Genomic DNA, 21,637 nt, shown 5'->3' with positions numbered 1-21,637 from the left:
AGGTGGAGAGACCACAGGTCCGGGTTTGGAACCAGGGAAAATCAAAACTGTCCAGAAGCATGGAGAGCTCCATCAGTGTGGGGTACCAACGCTGGTGAGCCCATGCTGGGGCTATGAGGATTATATCTGCCTTGTCCCTGTGAACCTTGAGGAGCACCTTGTGAACAAGGGAAAATGGAGGAAAGACATAGAGCAAGCCCCCAGTATGCAGAATGAGGAATGTGTCCATGATGCAGCCCAGGCTGAGGACCCAGAAGGAGCAGAATGCCATAAGCTTTGGTTGTTCCAGGATGTGAAGAAGTACAGCCGGGGAAATTGACGCACATCCAAACAGACGTCATGGAGAATGCAGAGTCCCAGAGTTGGGCTGTTTCTGGCAAAGCGCTACAGAGCGAGACCCTTCCTGCCTGTTGATTGAAAGACTGTGGCTGTTTTGTCCATGAGGATTCTGACCACTCTGCACAACACGTGAAGGAGAAAGATCTTGCACACTGCCCTGAGCTACTTGAGATCTACAGTAAATTCTTTCATATACGGCATTCTATTATCCGGAACTCCCAAATAACCAGCATTTTAACCATAAATAAAATGTAATTACGTTTTCCATAAATACAGGACAGTGAAAGTAAATACAAATAAATACAAGCAAATACAGTATAAGTTTACAGTGTACAATACTACTGTTGGTAAATAAAATTCTCTGCATACATTTTTTGTTTCTTAAGCTCTAATATTGTTTTTCTTTAGTATTATGCAATTGCTCAGTATACATCTCTATTATCCAGAATATTTGAATATCCAGCAACTTCCCAGTCCTGGGGCTGCCATATATGGAAGAGTTTACTGCATGCAGAGGGCTAGCACATCCTGGGACCATATACCCTGCATCTGCAACCTGCCACGATGAGTGCCCTGGCCCAGGTCTGAGGCTTCAGACACCAGCTCGGTCAAATGTGGGGTGGCTTGAGAAAATGGAACCCTTGAAGTCAATTTTTCTGATCAGTCCACCACAAAAGCAAGTCAAGGACCTCTGATCACAACAAGATCCAAGGGGTGACTGGCAGATGAGTATATGGACGTCAGCCAGTGCTGTAAAGGACATAGCCTGAGCCTGGAATGGCATGGAACATCATGTAAGCGCATGCTGCCATGTGACCCAGAATGCGAAGGCAGACCCTAGTGGTGGTCAGCAGAGAAAAGAGAAGTTACTCACCGTAGTAACGATGCTTCTTCAAGATGTGTCCCCGTGGGTGCTCCACGATAGGTGTCAGGCTCGCCCCAGCACCACAGATCGGATCTTTCCAGCAGTTTCTGCCAGACCGCACATGCGCCGGCGTGCGCCGCTCCCTTGCGCGCTCCCGGACACGTGCGCAATCTGGTCCCCGCCAGTTCCTTGACCAACTGCCTCGGATGCTCCTGAAAAACACTAAACAGAGATCCGAAGCGGGGAGGATGGGCGGGTGGTGGAGCACCCATGGGGACACATCTCGAAGAACCATCGTTATTACGGTGAGTAACTTCTCTTTCTTCCTCGAGTGTCCCCGTGGGTGCTCCACGATAGGTGACTACCCAGCAGTAACCCAAGAAAGGAGGTGGGTAATCGGTTTATGTGCAGCTTGCCCCTGAAAGGCGGGTATCCTCCTGGAATACCCGGTGTAGGGCATAATGCTTGGCGAAGGTGTCATAGGATGACCAGGTCGCCACTCTGCAGATGTCTTTTAGCGCGATGTCCTTGAAAAAGGCTGTTGATGTCGCCACCGCCCTGGTGGAGTGAGCCCTAGGCAGGGCCAGTAAAGGGGTTTTCCGAAGTTCGTAGCACATCTTTATGCAGGACACAATGTGCTTCGAGATTCTCTGTGAAGAGAGACCCTCTCCTTTTGACCTGGGAGCGAGAGAGACTAGGAGTCTGTCCGTTTTCCGGAAGGACTTAGTCCTGTCTATGTAGAAGGCCAACGCCCTCCTCACGTCCAGGAGATGCAGGCGTGTCTCCTTGCTGGAGCTGTGAGGCTTCGGGTAAAACTATAGGCTCGTTAAGGTGGAACTCTGAGGAAACTTTCGGAACGAAGGCTGGGTGCAGCCATAAGGTTACCGTCTCCTTTGAGAATACTGTGCAGGGCAGCATTGCCATAACTACTATGAGCTCACTCACCCTGCGAGCTGACGTAATTGCAAGAAGGAAGGTTGTCTTTATTGTAAGGAGATGGAGGGAAACTGTGGCTAAGGGTTCAAACGGAGGTCCCGTTAGCATGCTGAGCACCAGGTCCAAGCTCCACGATGGTGGAGGCGGTTTCCGAGGGGGGTACAGGTTTACCAGCCCCTTCAGGAACCTGGTAACAATAGGATGGGCATACACCGTGGGCCCTTCCTCTTCATGCCGAAAAGCTGATATAGTGGCGAGGTGGACCTTCAACGAGGATAGGGAAAGCCCTCCTCTCTTGAGGTCCAGTAAGTATTCTAGTATTACAGGTATAGGCGCATCAAGGGGAGCTAATTGCCTGGTAGAACACCATGCAGTGAATCGAATCCATTTCTGCTTGTAGGTCTTCCTGGTGGAGGTCCTTCGGCTACTCTCCAGGACTTGTTGTACTCCCCCCGTACATGTACTCTCTAGGGAGCTGAGCCATGGATTAACCATGCTTGTAGGTGCAGGCCTCAGGGGTGTGGGTGCACTATGGACCCCTGGGCCTGCGTGAGCAGGTCCGGCGCCACCGGAAGGGGAAGCTGTGGGCGGTCCGACATGCGCAGAAGCAAGGGGAACCATTGCTGTCGATCCCATGTTGGGACTACTAGGATCATGCAGGCTCCCTCCCTCCTGGCTTTCTGCAAGACCTTGTGGATGAGCACTGTGGGGGAAACGCGTAAAGCAGGGGGCCCCTCCACGAAATCGCGAATGCGTCCTCCAGGGACCCCCACCCCAATCCTGCCCTGGAGCAGTATTGGGGGCACTTCTTGTTGTGTTGAATGGCAAACAGGTCTATCTGGGGAAAACCCCCATGCATGAAAGATCGGTTGTAGCAGATCGGAGCGGATCTGCCACTCATGTGTGAGTGCAAAGCGCCTGCTCAGCAGGTCTGCCTTCACGTTGTGAGCGCCTGGTAAGTACGAGGCTTTCAACGTTATATTGTTGGCGATGCACCAGTTCCACAGTCCGACTGCTTCCGCACATAAGGCACAGGATCGAGCTCCTCCTTGTTGATTTATATAAAACATGGTGGAGGTATTGTCTGTATTGGTCCCAACTACTTTGACTTGTATGTGGTCTCGAAAGTGTTTGCAGGCATTGAACACTGCTCTGAGCTCCAGTATATTTATATGCAGTGACTGTTCCGTAGGGGACCACAGTCCTTGCGTCACCTCTTCGCCAACGTGTGCTCCCCACCCTATGTGGGAGGCGTCGGTGGTGAGAAAAATAGAGATTTGTGGTTGGTGAAAGGGTACCCCTGTTAGCATGTTCTTGGGGTTTACCCACCATTGTAGGGATCTGCGCACTCTGTCGTGGGCGACACCACCCTGTGGACGATGTGGGATGCCGGCTTGTAGACGCTCGCCAGCCAATGTTGCAGGTTGCGCATATGCAATCTGGCGTTCTGTACCACGAATGTTGCTGCTGTCATGTGGCCTAGCAGCTGCAAGCATGTTAAAACCGGCACCGCGGGGCTGTATGTAATGACTTGCACTAGGGAGCCAATGGCGCGAAAGCGAGCGTCGGGTAGATAAACCCTTGCTGTGATAGAGTTTGTGCGCGCCCCTATGAACTCTGTGTCTTGTGTGGGGTTGATCTTTGACTTCGCAAGGTTGATGACCAGGCCCAGCAAAGAAAACGTGTTTGCTGTTATGCGTATCATGCATAGTACCTCTGCCTTCGAGGCCCCTTTCCGTAGGCAGTTGTCCAGATATGGGAATATAAATACCCTCTGTCTGTGCAGGTAGGCTGACACCACTGCCAGGGTCTTGGTAAAGATTCTGGAGGCCGAGGAGAGGCCGAACGGCAGAACCTTGTATTGGAAATGTTCTTTGCCGACCATAAACCAGAGAAAACGTCTGTGTGCCGGGTGGATCGTTATATGAAAATACGCATCTTGTAAGTCGAGGGCTGCAAACCAATCTCCATCGTCCAGTGCCGTGAGCATAGAGGCGACTGTGATCATCCGAAAAGCGCTGTTTGCGCAAGTATCGGTTGAGGCCTCGAAGATCTAAGATGGGCCTCCAGCCTCCTGTTTTCTTCTCTGTGAGGAAGTATCGTGAATAAAACCCTTTCCCCTGGAGTCGCTCTGGCACTCTTTCCACCGCCCCTGTGAGCATAACGGTGGTCCACCTCGTGCTTGAGTTTCGCCTCGTGGGATGCATCCCTGAGATGAGGCCTGGGCAGAGGTCTTGGCGGTGGGAGCGACTGAAAGGGGATCACGTAACCCGTGGCTATGATCTCCAGTACCCATTTGTCTGTGGCGATCTTTTGCCATTGTGAGTGGAACGGTCGGAGGCGATGATGGAACATTAATTGTGGATGACATTGCGCGATGGTAGTAATAGTGCAGCCCTCGACCTGTCCGTCAAACTTGTTGCCTTTGGGCCTGCCCCGAGGATGCACGGCTCTGTTGGGAACGTCGCCTAGGAGTTCTATACTGTTGTTGATGCCGCCCTTGGTCGTAGCCCCGTTGGTAGTGAGCACACTGAGGTTGGTACGGGTATCGCCTTTGTTGAGGGTAATACTTTTTCCTTCTGTATGGAGGGGTATAAATACCCAGGGTTCTGAGTGTAGCTCTTGAGCCTTTACTGGAATGAAGGACCGAATCAGTTGACTCTGCAAACAACTTCTGCATGTTGAAAGGGAGATCGACAATTTTTGCCTGCAGATCCCTCGGGATACCCGATGTCTGAAGCCAGGATTCCCTGTGCATGACCACCGCCGTAGCCGTTGAGCGTGCCGCTGTGTCCGCTACATCCAGGGCAATCTGGACTCCTGTCCTCGAAGCTGCATAGCCCTCTTGCACGATGGCCTTCAGCACCAGCTTCTTATCTTCTGGAAGTGAATCCATGAGAGAAGTAAGCCTGGAGTAATTGTCGAAATTGTGGTTCGCTAGATGTGCTGCACAATTTGCCACTCTCAGCAGCAGGGTGGAGGAGGAGTATACCTTTCTGCCGAATAGCTCTAGCTTCTTGGCATCTCTGTCTGTTCCCCCCGCTTTGTACTGGGAAGTCTTCGATCTCTGCTGAGACGATTCTACCACCAGTGAATTTGGTTGTGGGTGACTAAACAGGAACTCCATGCCCTTTGCCGGGACGAAGTATTTCTTATCTGCTCTCTTGTTTATAGGTGGAGCAGAAGCCGGGGTCTGCCATATGGTGGTAGCAGACGCCATGATTGCTTCATCGAGCGAGATAGCGATTTTGGACAAGGCCGGAGGCCTCAGGTTTTTGAGGAGCTTGTGGTGCTTCTCCTGCACCTCTGCTGTTTGGATGCCTTGCGTGAAAGCCACCCTTTTAAACAGCTCCTGAAACTGTTTGAGGTCATCCAGGGGGGCACCATCCCCGGGGGCCGTAGCCTCGTCGGGGGAGGACAAGGAGGAATCACTACGGTAGGCCTCCCTCGAACTCTCAGGGTCCTGCTGTCGGTGGTACACCCTCTCACTGGAGGCTTGCGAGGGAAAATCTCGGGGTTCCAAAACCAACTCCCCCTAAGACAACTGTATTTCCATCCCCGTCTGTGAGTGCCCGCGGGGATACTGGACGGTTGAGGGGGACCTGCCCCTGGGTGTATGCCTGTGGTGTCTATGCCCAGCGTCATAAGGACGACCGTGGCAGCACGGGCACGGTTCCTGGGATGGAGACCTGGCCCACTCTCGAGGTGCATACCCCCGAAGTCTGGGAGAGCGAGATCGTCTGGATGACTGAGACAATGGTGAAACTGGTTTGTGATAGTACTCTAGGGGGTCAAATCCCAGAAAGGGCGAGGGTGGCCCGAGCCAAGGTGACACTGCTTGGAGGAACGGAGAAGGCGGCTTTGGGTAGGCTGGGGGAGACCCATGTCTCCTGGTTGGTGTTCGCAGCATAACGGGAGGGCTTGTTGAGAGCAGCCCTGCAGCCCTGCCCAGAGAAGGGCTGCGGTGCCGGGTTTTTACTGCTGTCTTTCCCCTCCCCTGCGGGGCTGGCTCCGCCCCTTCCCGTGCTGGGGATCTTGGCCCCGCTGTCGGCGCCGCGCGGGTGGCCTCCTCCGGTGCCTACAGGCTGCGAGCCCATTGGCCCTGCACCGTTGGCGCCGCGGGGGTCTGTGCCACTTGCTGCGGTGCCGCCGGTTCTGGTGCTTGCCTGGCCGCCGCTCTGAAGGCTGTGCGTGCCGGCTGCTTAGTAAATCGGAGGCTCAGCCTCTGCCACGTGCGCTGCCACGCTGCCACTTGTTTGTGACTGCGGCTGGGGGCTGTGTGCTACACCCGTCCCGCTCGCTGTGGCCGCCGGCAGGGATCGGGCTGGAGAGAGCTTCCTCTGTTTCTGCACTGAGGGGGTGAGGGACACCGCCTTCCTTTTATGGAGCCCTGTGGGTCCCTCCGATTGAGGCCTCTCCGGCACGTCTGGCTGGAGGGCCTTATCAAACAGCAGCATTTTCAGCCGCATTTCTCTATCCTTTCTGGCTCTGGCTGTGAGCTTTGCACAAAAAGAGCATTTCTGGGTAACGTGCGATTCCGCCAGGCACCTAATGCATTGACTATGCCCATCAGAGGCCGGCATAGCTTCGCGGCACGACTCACACTTTTTGAATCCTGCAGAGGACATCGCGGTGAGTCTTTGAGCTGTTAATAGGGTACTTGGCACCTTCTCTGTGCCTGTTCCCCTCTCACGGGCCCCAGCCTGCCGCGGCAGGAGGCCTTCTGGCCTTCACGTCCCCGCGTTGCCTCTGCTCCTCCTTCTCTTTTACTAAGAACTTTCTACATTTTTTTTTTTTTTGCAATAAAGAAAACAAACAAACAATCTAAGTAAGAACTCTGAAACTCTAAAAACTCTAAATACGCTGACTCTGGCCGCAGCCTGAGCGGATTCCGTCTGCAGCCGACGGCGGTTAAGGAGGAACTGGTGGGGACCGGATCGCGCACGTGGCCGGGAGCGCACAAGGGAGCGGCGCATGCCGGTGCATGCGCAGTCCGGCAGAAACTGCTGGAAAGATCCGATCTGCGGCGCCGGGGCGAGCCCAACACCTATCGTGGATCACCCCGGGGACACTCGAGGAAGAAAAGAAACTTCATGATGAGATTTGCCACTGCAAGGAACGTTTCCCATGGTAGCGATGTCAAATCTAGCACCATGACGATTAACTCCATCCTTTGCAGCAGTACTAATGTCCACTTTTTGTCATTTATCAGCAGGCCCAGGTGACAATACATGTGGAACTGGAGGCTGACATCCCTGCAAACTCTGAACTCATCGCTGCCCTGGAGGAGCCCGTCATTCAGATACAGATAAACCTGAACGCCCTGGCAGCTCAGGTAAGCTGCTACTACTAACATGCATTTTGTAAATACCTGTGGGTTGTAGCCAGCCAAAAGGGGAGTACTGCAAACTGGCAGTAGTTTGTACCCATTAAACCAAAAGAAGCATGTCTGCCACTAAAAATCATGATGTGGAAATATGCTTTCTTAAGGTCAAGAGTCTTTTATCCCTCGTAGCACAGTATCTGTATTTTCTGCAAACAGGTCAGTCCCATCAAACAGAAGATCCTAAATTGATTATTGTGCTTCTGCGTATAACCCCAAAAGGAGTAACTCAAGCCATGCTGCACATGGAAATTGCCAATGCCATAGAACATGCCACAGAATCCACTGCACTGGAAGCCACTTCAAATGCAACCTTGGCCACAGATGCCTCTTCTTTGGCAAGGGCTTGGAATTCTTTCTTGATAACTTCAGACAGGGTCAACTGAAATTTGATCATCGCCTGACACGTTTAGGTAGTAGCAGTCATGGTGGTTCACCACATGCAGTTGAATGCTGGATGCAGAATAAAGTTTATGGCTGAACACATCGTGCCCTTTGGAGTCTTTATTCCTCAGAACTGTGGCTGGCCGGCCTGGCACTCATGGTGATTTGCAGCTTCCATTACCAGGCAACTAGGAAATGGTAACCAAGTACTTGGGTTCCGCTCTCTTAAAAACTGGAAGGAGAGATGAGGGACCCTGCCACATTGCCTTAGTGACTGTGCTGTGGAGGGGCAAGGCCATAATGGCTGGGTCTACCACACCCAATACCACAAAGGGGGTATCAGTAGACTCCTCCAGCTCCTCAGCCTGAAGGTTTAAGTTGGGGACCACCTGCTTTAAAAAGTCCTGATAAGCCTTAGTATTGTCCTGCAGGACCATTGGAGGAGGTGCCACAGTAGCCTTGTTGGGGGACAAGGAGGAGGACGCCTGCTCTGACAGGCCTTCAGGTGTGAGGGGCAGCTCAACTGACTCCTCCTCCACAGACAGCATAAAGAGCTAGGAGGTCTCTGGTTCCGGGGGCTGCATGGGCATGATGCCCTGACCACCAAGCACAGCATCTGAGGCTGCAGAGGAAACCCCCACAGGTTCCAAGGGCACCACTGTACAGGCCTGGGATGAGAGCAACAAAGCTAGAATGGATGTCTGGGCTGGCGGGAGGAAGAGCACTTGGAAATGCAGCCCACAGACTTGTTGATGCCCGGTGACCCTGAGGGCAAGCATGCCCTCCTTTCCACTCAGTGCCAGTTGCTCCTGGATGGAGCACAGTGCTGGTGAATGGCAGCAATGGAGACCAGTACCATGTAAGAGGTGACCTGTCTCTCAAAGTGCAGCTGGACCCTGGGGAATGGCAGTCCCAGGTGTACTGCAAATGCCAGGGAGACATATGCCTCTATAGGTCTATGTACACTGCTGAATTCCATCTTGAGATGCCCAGCCCCATCACGCCCCCTGTGGACAGTGCGGGCCTATGGGTCGTCTGTCCGTTCACAGTTGAGAGCAAACCTTGTGCAATGGCCCCCTGGAATGGGAGTGCTGTCTGTCTGGGCAGCGCCGAGCAAGAACTTTCTTCTGTGGTGGGGCCCCATCATAGTCGGCACCTGGCCCACCTGGAAAGCCTATGGGTTCACAGAACACGAATGCGGGCACTGCTGTCTGGAGTAGGTTGTGGAAGAGAAGTGGACTACCGTGTTCAGTATCTGATGGGGCCCTGGTGGATGTGTGATCCATGTCCTGGTCCCTCCCTGCTTTAACTTGCCTTTTTATGGGCCGGAAGACTTATCTCTGCCCACCTTCTTAGGCTGGGGCCAGGGATAAGGACTAGTGCCAACTGACTAACAGCACCTGAAGTGCACCGTGCACCAAGGCACTGGTGTTCGGTGCTGAATCTGAGCGCTGATCTTGTGGAACAGAGACTGACTCCACGAGAAAAGCCTATAAATGGATTACTCTCTTCCTGGGTCTGCAGCCGGAAAGATTTACAAATTTGGCATTTGTCACTCCTGTGAGCCTCTCCTAAGCACTCTTTATGAGAGCTGCTGATGGGCACAGGCCTGAAGCAATGAGCAGATGCCTTATAGCTGGGGGACTGAGGCACGCTCCATCCTGAGGTCATGTCCCTTAGGCAACTATGGCTACAACTAATCGCTAGAGAGGAAGCTATTTACAAAGGACAACAACTATTAACACTAAAACTGACAGCAAGGGCTGTAGCACTGCAGTTCCAAGTACCACTGGCAGCAAGAAGAGACTTGGGGGAAGGAGGGGAGAGAGGGCCCAAGCAGCGTCCTATAGAGCATCCTATATGTATACCACCCCAGGGAACACTGGAACTGGCCCCCTACAGATACTGCTGAGGGAAAAGCTTTCAGTCCCAGTACATATCACCTATGTTGAATGAACATGAGCAAGCACCTGAAGAAAAGAAACTGTCAGAATAAAAAGGGTACATAATTAAGAACCAGCACCTGAGCTATGTGTGTTTTTTTTCAGATACTGTATGTGGTTGTCACTGATGTTGAAGACACTATAATCAATTAATGCTGTATTTTTGTTGTCTCTCTATTTGGAAAGTCCCTCATCAAAGTCCTCTGTGCTCTACTCCCCTATGTTTTACCCACATCACCACTATTTGCACTAATGGTCCTGATGCCCCACTCCATCTCTTGGTTCTTGATGGTAACTGGTCCTCAAATGACACCACATTGTCTCCACCAATGGCAACGCAGGAACACTTCTTACTCCCCACCCCCCCCAGCCATTAACACCCTTTATTATTCTTTCTCTATTACACACACACACACACACACACACACACACACACACACACACACCACCCCCTGCTACTATTACCAGAAAATGAGAATACAGGATAAAAACTGAACACGGAAGCAAATGAGAAAATCTGTGCTGGCAGACTGAGTTCAGCGAGAGGCCCTTTTAACCAAAATTTGGAAAGTCCATAGCAGGTGTGTACTTGTGTACAAAGAATACAGCTATAAAAAGTCTGGGGGCCCATAAACTACAGCTTCCAATTCTCACAGTGAGCTCTATGAAGCAGTTCCATCCTGGACCGCTCTGCATAATCGTAATGCTTTTTTCCAAAGGTGCACAGTACTTTGAGAGCACAGAATCAAACTTGGATCACAGGAATATGTTTGATTATGGAATGACATGACATCCAAAGTAGAAAACATTATAACCAGAAGTAAAGCTTGTAGCACGAAATAAGGAGAGATCTAAGAGCAGCAGAGAACCTCTGAAACCTCCTGGTGACCACGTAAGGCCATGGCCAACTGAAAAAAGGCAAAAGTAGTACCCATCTTTAAAAGACAAAAGGAGGAGGAAGAGCTAGGGAACTACAGTCAGATCAGCCTCACCTCAGTCTGTGGAAAAATCATGGAGACTATCCTCAAAGAATCCCTTGTGAAGTACTTGGAGGAGAGGTAAAATGTTGGGAACAGTCACCCTGAATTCACCAATGCAAGTTAGCTGTCTCCAGGTATAGGGAAAAAGTGATGGACATGATATACCTTGACTTCAGCAAAGCTTTTGATATAGTCTCCCAGTGTTCTTGCCAGCAAGTTAAAGAAGCATGACTTGGATGAACGACCTATAAGATGGGACAGAAAACTAGCTAGACTGTCGGGCTCAGTTGACCAGCGTCTTGATGTCTACTTGGCAGTTGGTATCAAGTGAACTGCCCCGGGGTCAGTCTGGCAACCGGTTTGGTTCAACATCTTCGGTAACGATGGGATGGGCCCTCCACAAGCTCATGGATGACACCAAGCTAGGGAAACAGCTACACTGGAGAGTAGGGATATGGTCCAGAGTGCCCTACACAAAGTGGGCCAAAAAAAAGCTGACAGAGGTTCAACAAGGTAAGTGCAGAGTCTTCCGCTTAGGAAAGAAGAATCCCATGCATTGCTACATGCTGGAGACAGACTTTTTCTTCAGAAAAAGGACCTGGGAATTACAGTGGATGTGAAGCTGGATATGAGTTAACGGAATATCCTCCTTGCCAAGAAGGCTAACAGCATATTGGGCTGCATTAACAGGAGCACTATCAGGAGGTCAAGGGAAGTGAATTTTCCCCTCTTTGGCACGAGTGACGTAACATCTGGAGTACGTGTCCAGTTCTCTACACACACCCACACCTTCCCAATTACAAAAAGGATGGGGACAAAGTGGAGAGAGTCCAGCAGAAGGCAATAAAAATGATTAGGAGGCTAAGGACACAAGATTTGTGAGGAGAAGCTGAAGGAACTGCTCTTATTTTGTCTGCCATTACTCAGCATAAGAGAAGAACGAGGGTGGGACCTGGTAGCAGCCTTCAACTACCTAAAGGCAGTTCCAAAGAGGACAGAGCCTCTTTTTCTCACTGGTGGCAGGTGACAGGACAAGAAGCAAAGGTCTCAAGTTGCAGTGTGGGAGATCTAGGTTGGATATTAGGAAAGATTACTTCACTGGGAGGATGGTGAAGCAGTGGAATGGGTTGCCTAGGAAAGTGGCAGAATCTCATGTTAGCAGTTTTGAAGGCCAAGATAGATAAAGTCCCAGCTGGAATGGTTTAGTTGAGGTTGGTCCTGCTTTGAGCTGGAGACTGGACTAGATGAGATCTCCTGAGGTCAGTTTGAACCCAAATCTTCTATGATTCTATGTCAGACAGGTTGGTGTGATAATGACAAATCACAAAAGCTGTGTGGAAGAACAAACTAGGTTGAAGGAAAAAATAAGAGCTGGTAACAGACAGTGACACATACAGACACAGAACTGAAAGTCAAAACACAGTAGAGGAACTGGTACAAAAAGTTAGAGATCAAACCAAGTTAACAGAAGGAATTGCAGAAGTATAACCACACTGGTTGATGTGGAAATTGTTCTAGACAACTAAAAGGAAAGAGGGAGGAGGTGAAAAGCTTATTATTAATTAATGTTACAAAGCTACATATCAAAGTCACAGAGAAGGGCAGAAAAAACCTCACTAAGGGAAAGAAGAGCCTAGTATCACCTCCAAAATCATCAGATTTGGGAGAGTGAAGATAAAGAGAACCAGGGGAGAAAAGCAACAGCTGCTGAGCAAGTCTCTCTTTTTCCCATTTGCACACAGAATAAATTTTGTTATCTGCGCAGAGGCATGCGTAGATGTGCACCACCAGCAAAAACACATATTGCCATATGGCAGTTTTGCAAACAAGTTTTGATAACAGGTGAAAGGAACAAGTGATAACATGGCCAGATATTGTGGCAGAACAGGAAGAAGGGGGGAAATCATGAGAGATAGCAAGTAAGTAAGATAACAGGACTACAGGATAGATAGCAGGACAAAAACCAATTGACATACAAATCAAGAGAAGAAAGTGGGGAGAGAAAACCATTATCCAGAATAGCTTGTCAAGCTCTCACATGGAACCCGCAAGGAAAATGCAAAAGAGGAAGACCTCAGACAATGGGGAGAAGATCTACTGAGACTGAAGGACAACAATTGGGGTATTCCTGAAGTCAGGTAGAAGTTTTGTCCCAAGATAGAGTGAAGTGGAGGGGACTTGTAAATGACCTGTGTTCCACTTGGAGTACAAGGGTTAAGTAGTAATAAGATGATAACAGATGGCGATAAAGGTAGTAGCAAGAGGAAGATGCCGAGGAAGAATGAAGAGGAACACAGAACAGAATATGTGCATAGGAAACTGGAAATGAGGTAAGAAAAAAACAATTATTGTTGTATTCTGCCATTCCGAGGCACTGCCCACGATGGAGAAAACAAGCACCACAAAGAGCAGAGAGATGAAAGGCAGTTCCGACAGAGTGAGAAGCAGGGTGTATGGTCACACTGCAGTGAAGATCTAGCAAAAGCGAATGATGTTAGACAATCCAATATTTGGAGTAGCCATAAGACGGGGTGGGGAAACACCAGCTCGTGGTCCAGACCTGGGCTGCAGCTTGCCTGGATCCAGGCCTCAAAGCTTAGGGCTCCTCTCCCCAGCATCCAACCCAGAGTGTGTTGGGGGTGGGGAGCCTCGAGGCTCACAGGCCACTCCCAGGCTATCAAACTGGATGCAGCCCACGGGTTCTGCCTGACAGGGCAGTAAGCAGTGCCACCACCACCGCTCCTCCTCCTCCTCTTCCCTCCAGCTGGGAAAACAGCAACTTACAGCTGCCTGGAGAAACTTTTCTCCCCACCACTCCCACGCACTGCCCCGCCCCTCCACTGCTCTGATTGGCCAGAATTCCAGCCAGTCAGACCAACTGCAGGGCAGTGCCTGGAATAAGATGAGGAAAAGCCTGTCTGTAGAGAGCACTTCTCCATGCCACCATTCCCTCAGCCATGGGAGGAGGCAGCAGCAGTGGTGGTACATAGAACTGTCGCCACCATCATCCAGACCCTTCCCATCCCCAGCACACTCCTGTACCCACTTCCTGCTCAGACCCCACACCTTCTCCCCAGTAGCTCCTTCCCGTACATTGAAGCTTACCCATTTTCAGTCCCACATGGAGCCCCAGAAGAGTTAATCTGGCCCTTTGCCACTCTCCTGCCCATACTGCTGGCGAATGAGGGAAGTGAGGGATCTCAGTCAGTGGCCACATCACTGAGAGTTTTGTAGTTTGGGGGTGGGGGGCTTGTTTGTTTTGCTTGTGTGGCCCCTACTGATTTTTCTATAGGTCACTGGCCCTTGACCCAAAAGGATTCCCCATCCCTGCCACAAGAGATGGAGAAATGGTGGGTGTATGGAAGGGATATGGCTCTAGCTGTGAGAAAAGAAAGCCACTTGGCAGCCTTTCATTCTTCTCACATCAGTCAAGCTTCTGTCTCATACAAAAGATTTTGAATTGCTGACCTTGCTCCACAACAACAGAACCACCAAGGTGGGAGCATGGAGACCTATATTTTACACTGTGATGAGATGTATAAATCAGATATTAGGACAGAAGGGGTTAACAAGCAGTTCTGGGCTCAGGTGACCAGGTTCTGCTGTACCTGCAGAGCCTGCTCTAGCTGGAAGAGCTTAAAAATGAGCTAGGAGATGTAAGAGACAGGGCATGACAGCAAAGGAAGAGAGACTTATGCTAGAAGTTCCCAAATTAGGGTGCTTCTGGCCACATCACTAATGGAAGATGAACCTACACAATGGGCCTACAATGGCAGCTATCCCAGGCCCTAGAGAAAGCGCCAGTAGAAAGACCCAGGAGAGGGGTAGCTAGAAGCTCACTCCTCCGGGCCAGGTGATGCCTAACTGAAGATGAAAGCCAATCAAGAATTGTAAACTGTCTAAAATTATAGGCAGTGTGTGCAAACGCATCAAGTAATGAGAGTGAAATGCAGAATCTTAAGCCAGTTTGAAGCTGGGGTTAGCCTGTAAAGAAAGTAGCTACCAGCTGACCACAGGTGCGCTGAAGATTTAGTTGATTTTGTTATTTTCTGTGAACTTCAGGTGAAGGACTTTTGAGGCCTTGTGGGGAAGCAAGTATTAACATGTGGCACAGGAAGGGAGAACCAAGGCACATCAGGACGTTTACTATAACTGCCTTTCATAGAGCCTTTTGGAGCTTAGTGGAAATAGCAGTCCAAGCTGCCCTAAAAATGATCCTTTCTGGAGAGGAGGGATAAACTTGCTTTCATTATCTTGGAAGAAAGGAAAGTGTAGAGACGCTAAGTCTCAAGTCAAATGTCTGCCCTTCTATAAAGTTATGTAGGTGGAATGAAGATTCTTTCTGTTGTGGGGCTGTTGGACTCTGTAGTCTGGAAGGGGAGATAGGTAACAACCTGGCCTTCTGGCTACACCACTAATGGAAGATGAACCTACACAATGTTAGAGTGATGATGGCTAGAGAGGGATGCCAGCAGTGATGAGAACCAGGACTCAATCATCTACTCAATTAGTCACATCATTAGTAAAGCCCTGCCGTCAGCCCAGGCATCTGTTGTCAGACAGCAAGATTTTTTAACATAGATACAACTAGAAATCAGTGCACCTTTACAAGAGCCAGATCTGAACACCTATGCTCTTCCAAAATTTAAATTAAAACAAGTCAGAAATTGTTTTTTCCGCCCTCTCTCTTCATTCTTTTATTTACCTATCTGAAAAAAAATCCCCTTTGCAACACAATACACTGTCAAAATATTTCTTCTCCAATCACCCCCTTGCCAAAAATATTACCTGATAAATCCTGGGATTTTCCAGATACTCTAGCACGTTTAGCTCGATGACCAAAGTTTTCAGTAGCTGAAGTGGAGGCACCCTTTAATCATATAAATAAGAATTGGTTACAACATTATGGCACTTATAAAAATGTTAAGAATTAACTACGTAGTCCTCAAAATAAAGTAAATCTATATATACAGTAAACTCTGCCTTAACAGGCATTCTATCATCCGGAACTCTCAAATAACTGGCATTTTGACCATAAGTAAATTTTAATTACATTGTCCATAAGTACAGTATAGTGAAAGTAAATACAAATAAATACAGCAAAGACAGTATAAATTTACAGGGTACAATACTACTGTTGTTGGTAAAGTACTCTGCATACATTTTTGTTTCTTAATATCTAAGCTTGTTTTTCTTTAATGATATGCATTACTATTGGTAGTTCAATCATCCAGAATATTTGAATATCCAGCAACCTCCCGGTTCTGGGGCTGCCAAATAGGAAAGAGCTTACTGTATGTATTTTATTTAAAAAAATTACCTCCATACTGCTCTTTGTTGGACAAGCTGTTCTTTTAGGAAGAAGAGTTTTTCTGCGAAGTTGGTATGGACTATTTTGTGCACCAGGACCTGATTCTTCTGCAACCATATCTGCAGGTACATCATCATCTATCAAAAGGTTAAAAGGCAATTCAGTTATTTGAATTATACAGCTTCCCCAAACTCACTAGAAAAAGTGTGCCGGAAGTTTTAATTAGCATTTTTCTGATACGAAAGAAACATCTACTAGCATCAACTATTTGCTTTTCTAAGAATATGCAGTCAGAAATAGGCCACAATAAGTCAGTTGTTAGAAGTGCATGCACAAGTCACCTTCACGTATGCCCTGTATATTTATTTTCAATTAGTTTCTACACACTGATCCATTTATTTATTTGTATTTACATAATATTTATGTTCCAAATGCTTTGAAATATGCTTTATACTAGGGCTTACTTTATCTAGAAATAATTCAACTACACTAATGAAGGTCAGTCCACTTCTACTTCATTGCTTTTTACTTCTGCATACCACAGACTTTACAGTGAATGATACCAAAATTTTAAGTTAACCATAAGGTATCAAGAAAGCATCTACTCGGTCATCATATATACCACAAAATTTAAGGTTGGGTTTCCTAAGCAGTTTAGTGATGGTGCATTTAAATGTGCTAGCTCTTTACTACAGAAGGGGAAGACAACCATAGCATTACCTAAAAGAGAAAAAAATGTTGCTTTGGTTTTTCTTTATTTGGCTTAAAGGAAATGGTAATAAGATTGTGCACTGTCCAACCACTCAATAAAAACAAAGAACAATGTTTTAATACATGTTGTAAGACTCTGTTTTATTGCTATGTTTTATTCCATTCTAGCAGTACCTCATGAAAATGATCTAACTGGAATACAATTAATGAAATAAGAAAGAATTTTTTTGTTTTAATACCGCAGTAACTAAAATCATTTATTCACCAGGTTGTACCATATTAAACAAAACTACAAGAACAAATACATGTGGCGAAGTATAAACCTGAAACTTTTTACTTCATTAAAGAAATCTTTATCTACCAGTTGGGGTAGCTTTCTCATAACATTTAGCTCAGTAAGAAGGGTTCTCACCTGGAATGTGAGGAACACCCCCCGCCCCCCGCCCTCCATATGAGCAAGAGAAGGCATTTAAATAAGAATCTGCCACCTCTCAGGCAGGCTATGGGACATTCTGATGAAATCTTCTCTCCACCAATCTCTTCTGCTTAAGATAAACCACTGTGCATAAATAATTTTTAAAAGTTATGTAAGCAAGGGACTGAATCCTGGTTTTCCACGCCCCGCTAAGTGCTTTAACTAGAGTTCTCTTCACATTCTCTGTCTCTGGCTCAATGATTCTTTCATTATTTACCAACACTGAATTGCTTCAGGAAGAGACACTAAGTAATCCCAATATGCATATGCTATAGTCCAGAGACTAGGTACTCACCAGAGAAATGGAAAATCCCTGTTTAAATGCCTTCTTTGCCTCAGTTGAAGGGGAAATGGAACTAGGTTTTCTCCCACATCATAGGTGAGTAACCTAACCAGTGAGCTAAAAGTTATGAGGAAAGTCATCTTCACACCTGCCCCCACCCTGGTTTGCATAAGCTCATCTACAGTGCCCCATATACCAGGAAGGCTCTGAGAATGCTTACTTAATCAGGACCCAAAAGCAAGTTAAGAGGAGTAATACCTATTCGCCCCCACTCTGTGCACTGCTTTGGGCCTGCACACTGGGGATGCGTTGTGTACAGGCAGGAATATAGGTTCTTAGGGAACTTCTACTATGAGAACATAGGCTTGAAATGACTTCTGGGTTTGCTAGCACACGAACTGGGGATTTGTTAATTCTGGTAAGGCCCTATTCTGAGACTTAGGTTTTACCAGTACTTACTGGTAGACTTAGGGTTTACCAGTATGAGAGCATGATTATGTTACCATCAATAGTGAATTACAGCTACAAGATTTACTAGTTTAGATACAGTCTGAATATCTTAATTTTTCCTTTCATCTGCCACCAGCTTCTGGTAATAGAACTAATCCATGGAATAGCCAAAAGGGACTCAACACCCAAGCCCTGCTATAATGTGGTATAATGCCCATGTCTCACACTATACAGCAGATGCCCTTGGTTCTTCACAAATGGAAGCTGTAACCCCCTAAGAACATTTTGTTCTGCAAATTTATGCAAAAATTGGAAGTAATCTGGAATTACTTGAAATTTCTGAGCAACCCACCAGTCACAACAACAGATGCTGTTTCCACTATAAAATTCCATGAGAGGTGAGAAAGACAGAAACACAGAAAAAGACATAAGTATGAAACTAGGTATAGCTTTCTGAACAATGAAGCTAGTGATAATGCAATGCTTCCAAATTACTACAGGAAACAGAGCAAAGGAGGACAGGAAGTAAAGCTGGAAAAACTTCCAACACAGCAGTTTGATCTCTGTAGAGATGGAGAGGGGGAAGATGTTCAAGGATAATCCCATTCTGGTTCTTAAAGTAAGTCAGTAATGGTCACTTAGGATAAAAATATGCTGTCATTCCTGCAAGAGAAGCAGAATTTTAAGCAAAATCAAAATTAAAATATTAGGTTGGCACCACTTAAAGACGACGAAATTCCTTCTCTTTATAACTAACCATTTTCCTCTAGCATAATTATGCAGAAGAATAGAACATATCTCAGAATATTTCCCTAGAATTAGAATATGTATATACCTCTCCAAAAATGAGCTTCATAAGAGCTAATGAAACACTTCAAAAACTTTCTACACAGTCAAATAATCTACATTATGTAAGGATGGAAAAGGAGAGGGGTAGGATATATCAAAGAATACAAGTTGCACCTCTCTGGTCTGGCACCCTCGGGACTTCAGTGGTCCCAGATGAGGCATTTTGCTGGACTAGGGTGGGGGAATGCTCCCTGATCCCTTGGCACCCCCACTGTTCCGCCTCAGCACACTCCCCAGCCCAGCATGGGGACACCACTGCCAGGCCTGGCCCACTGTGGGGCTATTAGGAAGCCAGCATGGGTTGCCCACCTGCCCCGGCCCTCTATTCTACATCCAACCCTTGTCCTTCTGGAGAAGGGATGTTGCTGCACAAGGGAATGCTAGTTTTCAGAGGTGCAACCTCAAGTATCTTAGATTTTTGGTTATAACTGCCAAAAAAGATCCTAAGTGCAAGGTACAATGAGAAATAAGAGAGATGAATAAGAGGATATGGGTAACAACAGCAGTGATCTCTTTAGGCCTGGAGGAGTAGGGCTGTCTTTGGGGAAGGTGCCTTTTCAGGGGACTGGTGCCGCATGAAGGGAAGATCTAGGTTGGCGGCAAAACAGCCCAATCCCTCAGGTCCGAACAGCACTGTTTGTGAGGGCCCCTACAGTGCTCTCTACTAAGCTTCTCATCCATCTTCTCCCTCTGTAGTACTGCCTCACTGTGTTCTGGAGTAAAGTCAACACAACCACACAGAACCCTTCTCGCACAGATGCCCAACTAAATATGTGACCTAGAAATTTGAGGCACAGAACACAATTGCGACTATAGAAAACTACCAACGAGAACTCTTCAAACAATCCAACGTCTCCTGCTACTGACTAATTATAAATCAACAGAATTGAAACAAGACAAAAATTAGTCACAGAGAAAGATTAATGACTGGTGAAATCTGATATTATAAAGGTTCCAGTTAAGACTGACCTCAGCTGCCAACCACTATAGTCTATATTTATAACAAATAGTGTGCAATTTATTACAACCTAATTCCTTCAGATATAATGTACGCAGGTGAGTGCAATGATTTTTAATTATACAGAAGTTTTAAATGTATGAGTTATTCCATACTGAAATTTGGAACCAACAACGGGCATTACAATACCAATTTTTATTTATTTTTAGGAACCCATTTAAAAATGAGCTCATATTAACTTTATTTACTTGTAAATTCTCACACAACTAATTCTATAGTCAAAGAGTAAAAGCTCACACAACAACATAGTAGTTTTAAATTAGTGCCTAGGGACCCCAATTGATACTGGGAATTCACTGTCTTAAGTGTTATACACACATAATGAGAAAATCACTACACTACAGATCTTAAGAGTGTAAATCCCTGCTTCAACTGCAAAATACAGTTCAGCCTTCACAAGAGATTCAAAGCTGTTGTCACTATAATACACTGACTAGGGATATTCCTTGAGAGCATCTATTTCAAGTAAAGTATTAAATAAGTAATAATTAAAAGATTAAAAAACCAGTGCATGGGGGTTTTATGAAGTTGACTAAAATTTAAAGATTACCACAGATCCACTTGTTTCAGCAGAATATTGTCTATCCTCTTAAAAACACCTATTGAAGAAATGCCATTTGCAATCATTAGTTCTACCCTGTGAATAAAAGAGAAGATTTCTGCGGATTATAAATACTAAGTATTTCCCTGCCTAAGATTGGGTAGAATATATTTCTCACAAAGTATATTATGTAATAAGAAAAAAATATAAGCTTACAAAAACAGGTGGCTATTGTTTATTAGAAAGATAAAAGTGTATATCTATTTATGAGAGAGTGTAACATTTTTATTACTACATCTAACAATGGCACCTCCCAGCAGACATTTTAAAAGTAGTTACAATGCAAGTCAAAGAGGTGATTTTTAAACACATCTGAAAGAAAAAAAAAAACCCCAAAAAATGGCCCACACATTAGGCCACTGGTCTGACTATGAGTCCTGTACTTCAAGCACAAGACCAACAAATGTCACAATCAACTGTGGATACATATAAAAGCTTGTGCTATTCCACATAACATCTAAATATGAAACTTAATTTTCCTGCATAAACGGTGAAGTTCAGGGAAAAGGTCAAGAAAGTTGCTGGACTGTGTCAAGGCTGATCCCCACTCTGACGCTCGGAGTACAGAAGGTAGAAGCCCGCAAAAGACCTACCTCTACAACAGAGTCACAAATCATTCCGATGCAGAGCGCTGAAATTTGACCTTTTGACCTCTATGTACAGTCCAAATGCTGGGGATGACTTCTAAAAGTCACTAATAGTTCTACTTACAACACCTTCATAAATAAATAAAGACGCAGAGTTTTACCATTTTGGTCTTTAAATCTCCATCCAGATGGGTTTTTTTAAAGAGCTAAAAATGTCTGGGATTTTAATACAGGTTGAACCTTTCTTATCCCAGATTCTCTGGTCCCTGGCTGAACAAGGGAGCCCCAGCCACAGAAGTTACTAAAGACTGGGAGCAGAGCCCACCACGGGCCCCGGGGGTAGGAGGTGTGGGGCTGAACTCCTATATTCATGCCAGGGAAAAAATGGCTCACATACCAGGGATTGCTGACCCCTGCTCTATAGGCTTCCCCTTAAAAGCTTCCCAAAGTCACAGAGTCCCTGATCCTGGGAGCTAGCTGCCACCACCCATTGCGGGGGGGGGAATGGACAAAAACAAAAAA

General features: G+C 46.9%; 1 protein-coding gene across 2 annotated transcripts in view; it reads right to left on the bottom strand.

The window, feature by feature from the left end:
* The window catches only part of FBXO11 (F-box protein 11), a 150,988-nt gene that overhangs the window by 76,120 nt on the left and 53,231 nt on the right, over window positions 1–21,637 (bottom strand). For both annotated transcript variants that reach the window (XM_074990020.1, XM_074990019.1), the window contains exons 2-3: window positions 16,151–16,278; window positions 15,619–15,700 (exon numbers count right to left, since the gene is read on the bottom strand). In XM_074990020.1, coding sequence (XP_074846121.1) covers window positions 15,619–15,700; window positions 16,151–16,278 — 210 coding nt within the window. The remainder of the gene's footprint in view (window positions 1–15,618; window positions 15,701–16,150; window positions 16,279–21,637) is intronic.

The sequence above is a fragment of the Carettochelys insculpta genome, chromosome 3, assembly GCF_033958435.1.
Source record: "Carettochelys insculpta isolate YL-2023 chromosome 3, ASM3395843v1, whole genome shotgun sequence".
NCBI lineage: Eukaryota > Metazoa > Chordata > Testudines > Carettochelyidae > Carettochelys > Carettochelys insculpta.
The sequence above is the reverse complement of the archived record's forward strand: the minus strand, read 5'-3'. Positions and strand labels throughout refer to the sequence as shown.